General features: G+C 40.4%; 1 protein-coding gene across 1 annotated transcript; it reads left to right on the forward strand.

The window, feature by feature from the left end:
• Positions 1–7,579: 7,579 nt before the first annotated feature.
• LOC148804476 (uncharacterized) lies at positions 7,580–8,197 on the forward strand. Its single transcript, XM_088901473.1, has one exon. The coding sequence runs from the start codon at positions 7,580–7,582 to the stop codon at positions 8,195–8,197; it is 618 nt and encodes a 205-aa protein (XP_088757599.1).
• The last annotated feature ends 1,602 nt before the right edge of the window (positions 8,198–9,799 follow it).

The raw sequence follows: 9,799 nt of genomic DNA on the forward strand, positions 1-9,799 counted from the left end.
TACAGGGCATGCGCCCCACTTACAGAATCAACATCGAGAATGTTGAGGTCAAAACCTTTAGCCAACTCTAGAGGTGTGCGGAGAGGACATCATGCATCATCAAGGACACCTCCCCATACAATATGAATGAGGCATATGCAGTTGACAGGAAGCCTAGAAACAACAGAGGAGTTAGACAGGGGCCGTACCAACGTGATAATGCCCCAGGATAGGGTCATCAACCTGCCGCCACCATTAGTAGGAGTAGACCTAGAGAAGGACAAGCACGATGGGAGATGGTACAACTTCCACCAGTCGCCACACCATGACTTGATGGATTGTTTCACTCTGAGAAGATTATTTGTACAGAAAGTAAAATTGGATCAGTTCATCAAAAGAGATCCGACACGTATAGAAACTGGTCCCCTCCCAGCCCATACCCAGGGAGGCAGCATCAATGTGGTAGGAGCATCCAGCTAGTACCAGTCCGATGCCCTAATAGAAAAGCTAGAACAGAGCCAGGAGCTATAGTAATTCTTCAACAAGTAGGGGGCCAACACGACAACGCAAAAACTGGCCATCAGAGTGCTAGTGGAAGTCTTCAGGCATTCACTACAGCCCTACAATTGCGACCACAGTAGTGTAGAGTTCACAACGGATGACATGTTGGCCGTTGACCCCCACCATAACAGACCACTATACATCCTGGCGAAAAATAGGCGGTTTTGAAATGAGAAGATCGGTGGTTGACCTAGGAAGGTTTGTCAACCTCATCTCCATCCACACGTTGGAGCTAATGAACGTACGAAAGGAAGACATCAAAGGATTGCCATTAGAGGTAACAGACTTCAATGGAAATGCATCAGTAATAGAGGGGTCCATCGAACTACAAATAGCGATTGGCCCATTCAGCATCACATAGGAGTTCCAGGTGATCCCAGTGAGGACCTCTTACCATGCTCTCTTGGGACACTTGCTATTACATGCCTTGGCCTTCGTCCCATCGACATATCACTAGTGCTTCAAAGCCAAACATCGAGAATGATCAATCAGGATCCCAGCCACCAAGGCCCCCTTCGATAACTCAAAAATGCACCTACAAAAAGCTATCTACTTTACAAAGCTGGCAGACAAAGGGGAGAAGAGAATAGCCAAGGTCAAGGGGACGAAGCTGCCTAACCCTATAGAGAGCAAGCTTGTGGAGACCACTGAATGAAAGAAGAGAAGTAGATGCATCCGAGTGACGAGGAGTGATGGAAAGGACTACTACACCATCATCACGGATTACGAAGACAGCGAACCACCCACAGCCAAGAAGGCCATTCTTGAGGTATGACTTTATAAATTAGGATTTATCCTGTCTGCTAAGAATGAAAAGGTGACCTTATCGTGATCTGTAACCGTTGTCGAATGCTTCTCTTTTGAAAAATCCATCCCTGATGTATGATCCCCTTTCTAAGATTACATCAAGAATTTAGATCTGGAATGACTCTTCTCAGTTTCTTGTTCTTGGATTCGTATTAGACCTCCTCTGCGAATTGGGCTGCTGCCAGGCTTTTTTACAAGTTGGGCTTCAGTTGCGGATTGGGCCTTCTTGCGAATTTGGGCCCGGATTTGACTTCGTTGCATGCCGAATCTGCGAAAGCCCAAAACATAAAAGTTGTGGCTATTTCTCTTATCTTTCCAGTGAGTCTTGAATCGGCCCAATCGGAGTTCGGAGGCCCAGATTACTGAACGGTGCCGAAACTATGAAAAATCATCCGATTTGTCTTTCTTTGCTCCTGATGCTTTCTTTCATGCCCTGAACAGAAATATGAGTCCAATTAGGTGCTAATTCAGTATAAAAGACTGAATAATTGGGGATAAAAATATGATAAATTCTATTCTCATCAAATCCCCCACACTTAAACTCTTGCCCGTCCTCGGGCAAGACAAAACTCAAGCAAGAAATAAAGCAAGAAAAAACTAACTTTCCTACCGATTTTTAAACTCAACTCTCCTTCCTCTTTCTCTACAAATATTCTAGGTAAACTATTGCAAACCATTAAATCAACACAACCAAGTTATACTCAACTCATCTATCAGCCAAGCCAATTCTTGCTAATGCAAACCAGATAGTAAATCAGGGAAAACCTCTCTCTCTTTTTTTTTTTTGGAGTGAGTGCATTTTATGCTCCATCTCACTTTTGGATCACTCGGCTAGTAGGTGTATTTTATGCTCCGTCCTACTATTGAATTTGCTGGATAGTAGGTGCATTTTATGCTCCATCCTACTACTGAATTGCTTGGTTGGTAGGTGCATTTTATGCTCCATCCTACCATTGAATTACTTGGTTGGTAGGTGCATTTTATACTCCATCCTACCAATTGTAGCAATGGTAAAACAACTACCCCATTTACTTAAACCTGAATTTAGGACTAGCTTAACTAAAAATGGCTTTAGATAAGTCGCGTACCCCTTGAGTGTACCTCATTGCTAGGTTCACAAAAGTTTTCCTAGAACATTGTTTCAATTGATTTCAAAAGAGTTGAGGTCTTGATTTTTTTTTTTATGAATCATAAAAAAATGACCTAAATCAAAAAAAAAATTCTAACCTAAATCCAAAATCCTAAATCTTAAATCCCCTCCCACACTTAAAACTTACATTGTCCCCAATGTGAGGTTAAATGTAAAGAAAGGGCAGCAAAACTAAACTAGAAATGTAAAAAAGAAAAAGGAAAAAAAAACAAACTTCCCTATCATGAATCAGATCCTCTAACTCTCGTGGTTTTAGCTTTCGGTGTGCTCTCCTTCCATCCATCATGGGTGGGTTTAAATATGGAACAGGGGCCTGCAAAACAGAGGTTAACGGTCTCTTATTAGAAATCGACAACATAATATAATGAGCATTACCTTGTCCTTCTTGACTGTCCTCCAAATAGTTCAGAACCTTCTTAACTTCCTCATCCAAGTAATCTTTCAAAACTCTTTCAGGGTAAGGGAGAGGAAGTTTAATAGCATCTAAACTCAGTTTAGGTGTACTCCCTATGATCTCCTTTTGCAGATCGGCCACATCAGCTTCCTTATCATCCTTCTGGGTCTCACCAATTGTCTTCCCGCTTCCTAAAGCTATGGCACTTACTTGCTCTTTTGCATTCTTCTCCATATTGCTGGGCAGCCGTTCCTCTTTTCTTTCCGACAACATATGCACAATCTGCCCCACTTGAACTTCTAAGTTCTTAATCGATGCTTCATGGCTTTGGAACCTTGCTTCAGTGGCATTAATGAACTTAGAGATCATTTCCTCCAGATTGTTCTTTTTTTCTTGTGGGGGCAGCTGTGGTTGGAAACCCATGGGTGTCTTTTGCTGATTGTTACTCCATGAAAAGTTTGGGTGATTCCTCCACCCTAGGTTGTATGTATTGGAGTATGGGTTGAAGTTTGACCTGCCAGCATGAGAGATAAAATTAGCATTCTCATGGGAAATAAAAGGACTATTTAATTGACAATTAGAATTAGTATGTCCTATTTGACCACATAAATCGCATGAGATGCTAGATGGTGTATTCATGGCTGCAATACTAAAATTATCCAGTCTCTTATTTAGGTTGGCAATTTGTGCAGATAGGGATGCAAAGGAATCAATGTAGTGTACTCTCCTCTGATTAGTTCGACCATTGCTCCACCGGTAGCTGTCTGACACCATCTCCTCTATTAGGTCATAGGCTTCCTCTGGTGTTCTTTTCATGATAGTGCCACCTGCGGCTACATCAATAATAGATTGATTAGGGGGGGTAATGCCATTATAAAAGGTTTGATTTTGATACCAAACTGGTATTCCATGGTGAGGATACTCCCTAAGCATCTCTTTAAATAAAGAAGGGTTCTTTCTATTTCAGGATCGAATCTTGCTAGTCCTTCTCTTCTAGTGTGTGTCATGCACTAATAAATCTGAACCAGCAAGAATTCGAACAAATAAACAAAAATAAAAATAATAACAGAAATAAAAAGAAAATAAAAACTGAAATAAAAGGTCCAAATTAATCAAGGTTAACAAATTCTAATATTATTTTAGGATTAAACCCCCGGCAACGGCGCCAAAAACTTGATAGCTATAAATATATAATTCTAGCAAGTGCACTAGTTATCAAGTAGTATAATAATATCGTTCCCATGGGGATTTAACAAAATAAGTATTAGAATCACAGTTTTCCCTAATTATCTGGACAATCGAAATTTAGGATTGAGCAAGAACTACTGAAAATAAAACTAGAACAAAGAAAATAAAAACAAGGGTGATCACTAATCGAATATGCAAATGATGAAATCGCTAGGACTTTTGGTCCACCTAACCAATGTAATGAATATTGATGGGTACGATTATCCAAGACTAATTGTCATTCCCATAAGCTGAGATTTTCCCAAATTTATTTAATATTCTCTCTCGAGATATACTAAACCTACGCCCATCAGGTAACCCTTCGATCTCTCGAGTAGAGCTCTCAAGATGGAAGTGCATTAAGTCCAAGAAAACCATTAAATTCAGATGAATCATGTATATATATCTCTATATACCATTCAATTCACACTATGAGTTATTCTGTCAATTATGTGAATTCCTCTCTCAATTCATTCACATAACCCAAATCAATTAAAAGGTGGCCAAACTCTTAATTGCAATAAGCACAATAATTCATAGACTATATGGAAATCACAATCTTTGATAAATCAAGAAGATAAAAATATATTCATTAACATGGTTAGGCTTTCCATAGCCCTAGCAAGAAAACAAATTAGTTCATGATGGAAGAATTAAAGCAAATAAAGGGGAACAAAGAACTCTTGAATTTGCCCATGGTGCTGAGATTTCCTCTTTTTGCCGCCACCTTCTTGAAGTTTCTTGAATTCTTGAACCTTTCTTGAACCCTTCTTGACTGATTGCTCCTTGCTTCTTGATTCAAATCCGAAATTCAGTGATTGAGTGATGCCTAAAGCTGGTCCTTCCCCTCCTTTATATAGCTTAAGGGGAGGGGGGTGGTCTTCTACTTGCTCTTGAAGTTTATCTTACAGGTCCTATTCTAATTATACTCTTATCTCTTTATCTAATGAACTCAATCCTTTTATCTTTCTAAGATTATATCAAGAATTTAGATCTGGAAGAATTCTTCTCAGTTTCTTGTTCTTGGATTCGTATTAGACCTCCTCTACGAATTGGGCTGCTGTTAGGCTGTTTTACAAGTTGGGCTTCAGCTGCGGATTGGGCCTTCCTACGAATTTGCCGTGAATTTGGGCCCAGATTTGACTTCGATGCATGCCGAATCTGCGAAACCCCAAAACATAAAAGTTGTGGCTATTTCTCTTATCTTTCCAGTGAGTCTTGAATCGGCCCAATCGGAGTTCGGATATGCGAGTTAGGCCCAGATTACTGAACGGTGCCGAAATTGTGAAAAATCATCCGATTTGTCTTTCTTTGCTCCTGATGCTTTCTTTCATGCCCTGAACAGAAATATGAGTCCAATTAGGTGCTAATTCAGTATAAAAGACTGAATAATTGGAGATAAAAATATGATAAATTCTACTCTCATCATATGACTTTATAAATTATGATTTATCCTGTCTACTAAGAATGAAAAGGTGACCTTATCGTGATCTGTAACCATTGTCGAATGCTTCTCTTTCGAAAAATCCATCCCTGATGTATGATCCCCTTTAGTTTTTCCTCGATTTCTGATTGCTTGCAATATCATCGTCCAAGAAAATACATTATGAACTACAATTTCCTCCAAAGTATATCTGTGTAATCCTATGCTAATACAAATACATGCTATCTTTTCTTGCCAAGAAAGTCATCATAATCATCTAACAAAAAACTCTAAGCAATGTTTCAACCAGCATTATTTCACCGCACCATCCTTGCAAACCGATGTCGTTGTAGTAATGTTAGCGAACAACGAACTAATCTCTGAGCATGTCACATAGGTACGACACTTAACCGCAATTATACCAAATAGAAAAACCCAAAAATATGAGACAAATAGTAACGCGAGCGATGACAGGAGTTGAAAGAGGTCATCTTAGAATACTGCGATGAAGTTAGAGCACCTCCTAGGTGCATGACGAATTCCATTGACACGATAGAAAAGCCGTTAGAAGAAATCAACTTAGCGGGCGAAGGAACAGAAAAAAGACCACTATACATATGGGCCAAAATAACAATTGAAGATAAAGGAAAACTTAGCGCACTACTAAGAGGTAAAGATCTCTCCTTATTGCAAAACTCTAAACGTTGTAAACTAGCCTAATTTGTGTACCTTCACAGAGTTTCAGGATGTGTTCTCCTGGTCATACGACCAGATGCTGGGATTAGATCTAGACCTCGTCAGACACTCCATGTGCATAGATCCCAAGTTCTAGCCAGTGAAACAGCCACAGAGGATTTTCAAGCCGGAAATAAGCTTGAAGATCAAAGAGGAAGTAGAGCGGCTCTTGAAAGTAAGTTTCAACAAACCTATAGCACATCCCTAGTGGCTAGCCAATATAGTACCAGCAAAGAAGAAGAATGGACAACTCAGGTTAGAGTTCCCCACCTAGTTCCTTAGCAATAGTACACCTTATCGCATACTAACCTCACCTTATCGCAGGTGTTGTGTCGACTTTAGAGACTTAAACAAGTCATGTCCAAAGGATGAGTTCCCTCTACCCACAATGAAGGTGTTGATAGATCCGACTGTGGGACATGAGCTCTTCTCTTTCCTTGATGCCTACAGCGGGTACAACCAAATATTTATGGATCCTGCCGACGCACTCCACACAGCTTTTAGGATACCGATAAGGAATTTTTACTACAAGATGATGCCCTTCAGCCTTCGGCCTGAAGAATGCTGGGGTAACCTAACAGAGAGCGATGACCAGTGTCTTCCACAATATCATACACAAAGAAATCGAATGCTATGTGGATGACATAGTAGTCAAAGCGAAGAAGAAAGAGGGCCACTCCGAAGCCTTAAGGAAAGTCTTCACTCGATGCAGGAATTTCAAGCTAAGGTTAAACCTATTAAAATGTGCATTTGGAGTGCAGTCAGGCAAATTCTTAAGCTACAGAGTGGACCAGACAAGGATACACCCGAATGAGAGCAAGGTCAAAGCCATCTTAGATCTCCCGCCTCCAGCCAATGAGTCTTAACTAAAAACTTTCTTAGGAAAGATTTCATACCTGAGGAGGTTCATCCCTAGCCTCGTGCATGCAACACTGCCACTAATGAAGTTATTCAACAAGTCTGTCGAGTTTAAGTGGACCCATGAGCATTAGCAGACCTTTGAACAATTGAAAGCAACCCTTGCTAGGGCCCCAACCATGTCACCACCCAAGGACGGGCGAGAATTTAGGATATACATCACAATAGGCTCAGAGGCCATATGATGCTTATTGGCGCAGGAGGACGATGACAGAATGAAACTCCCAATATATTATGCCAGTAGGACTCTCAAACCAGCCAAGAAAAATTACTCCCACATGAAACAATAGTGTCTAGCACTGGTTTTCGCTACACAAAATTTAAGCACTACATCCTAGGCCAAAAAGTCAGGCTCATCGCACGGAACGACCCCATCAAGTTCTTCATGGACAGACCTCCACTCTCTGGAAGACTTGTCAAGTGGATGATGCAGCTCAATGAGTATACGATAGAGTACACCCAGCCAAGGGCTATCAAGTGTCAAGTAGCAGCAGATCTGTTGGCCACGTTTCCATCAAGTGGTGACTTCCCTATATCAAATGAAGTACCCAAAGACATACCCATGATTGTTGTGGCCGAAAGCAATGAGTGGGTCCTAACCTTCGACGCGAGTGGCACTAGCACCTCAGCCGGCACAAGGGTTACCCTAACCTCACTCGATGGACAAACGTTCGCCTACTCCATCAAACTCCAGTTCCCTTGCTCTCACAACATAGCTGAATATGAAGCCCTAGTCCTAGGTCTGATCAATGCAATAGGAGATGGTGCAAAGACGATAAAGGTGATTGGTGATGCTAAATTGGTGATTGGCCAGCTTGATGGAAGCACAACAGTAAAGGAGGTAACGATCCTGCCATATAGAACCCTGATCCAGAAGCTAGGTCGCAACCTAGAGGTAGACTTCAAACACCAAAATAGAGCAAAAAACAGGTTCACTGACGCACTAGCCACCTTAGGGTCCAAGATACAAGCCGGCATGAAGCCAGTAGAGATCACCATCTAGTCAGTCAACAAACAATCAACTGTCACTTTGAGGCATTGGGTAGAAGAAGAAGATGAGATAATAACGGATGATTGGAGGCATGAAATAATTTAGAAGCTGAAAAGTCCAGACCATAGGGACACAAGACAACAAGTTGATCACAAAGTTCCAACTAGTAAATGGGGTACTGTATCATAAACAGTCGGACGAAGTAAGGACGAGATGCCTAGGGAAAGCAGAGGACTACAAGAAAATTGGCCTTTGGCAACAATCACTATATTATAGGTTGTTCTTGCCAAAATACAAATTTTAGCAACAATTAATTAGTGTTGTTCCAAACCGATGTATTGGCAACAGGTATTCTACAACTGTTGTGAGTTGTGACACAACTATTGCTAGCAACAATCGTAAAAATTGTAGTCATAGAGGTATTTAAGACATCAATAACTACATTAGAAAACAAAATTTCACTTTAATAGATGGTATTAATTCATTCCTTTGGGCTATGGCATCCACAAAACAAGTTGTGTCTAGATTTATTTTATATTTTTATTGGGCGGCTTAAATTGGGAGTAGGGATGTCAATGGGTCAAGTTTGTACAAGTTTTGTTTTATTCAAAATCGATTTAATTGACTATACGAAGAAGTTGTATTAAATTTGACATGAATAGTTTTTTATATACTAAAGTTTGAAAAAGTAACTTGAAAAAAGAACCATTCCCTTCTGGTCAAGAGTTTGTAGTTGAACACCTAGATCAAAATTGGAAAAATTAAAAATGTTGAAGAAAACTATGTAAAAATCATTAAATATTTAAAATGATAAAAAATGTTTGAAAATTATATATTAACAAATAGGAATGACAATTTTTCTTGTCCTCGTTAGATATTTGATTTCCCCAACCCGTTGGGAATTGAGATTTCTCCAACCCCATAGGTTTATTGGCCGCCAAAAGAGAAGACCTCCAAATGTTTTGGGGTAAAATATAAAAACCTCTCCTGAAGTTTTTGGACAATCATAAAAACCTCCCCTATAATTTAACTTTAACAAAAACCTCTTTTCTATTTTAAAAAAAATCAACAAAAATCTCCCTTCCATCAACGACTAAGATGAAAAACATCACTTCCATAAACAACAATCATAAAAACTGCCCCGAGTGCAGGAGTAGGAATGCCGGATATTCGGATGCTAGAAGGTTTCCCAATGGACCGAGTTGCCAGGGCTTGGAGGAGCACCGCCCACTGAACTCCTTTAACTATTCTGAAGTCGACAATGTATATCCAATTCGTCGTCTCGGTTGCTTCGAGTATCGCTTGGTTCGCCGTGAAATGGGCAAACTTTGAATATGGGCAGGCGTTGTTTAAAGCTAGGAAGAAGCTGAGACTCCTTAAGAGCCAGAGACAAGGAGGAGAGAGCATCTTCAAGAGCCAGTGACGAGGAGGAGAGAGTGTCATCAAGAGCCAGTGACAAGGAGGAGAACGGCCTAACTAGGAAGAAGCTGAGACTCTCCAAAGAACAATCAGCCTTTCTCGAAGAAAGCTTCAAGGAACATAATACTCTTAACCCGGTAAGTAGAAATCCAGAGAGAGAGAGAGAGAGGGCTGGATCTCTATGTTCCATGATGT

This window comes from Nelumbo nucifera, chromosome 1 (genome assembly GCF_055504915.1).
Source record: "Nelumbo nucifera cultivar China Antique chromosome 1, China Antique-T2T, whole genome shotgun sequence".
NCBI lineage: Eukaryota > Viridiplantae > Streptophyta > Magnoliopsida > Proteales > Nelumbonaceae > Nelumbo > Nelumbo nucifera.

Bases quoted from the DNA above. Each gene is read 5' to 3' on its own strand.
- LOC148804476 (XM_088901473.1), top strand. From the start codon at position 7,580: ATGGACAGACCTCCACTCTCTGGAAGACTTGTCAAGTGGATGATGCAG.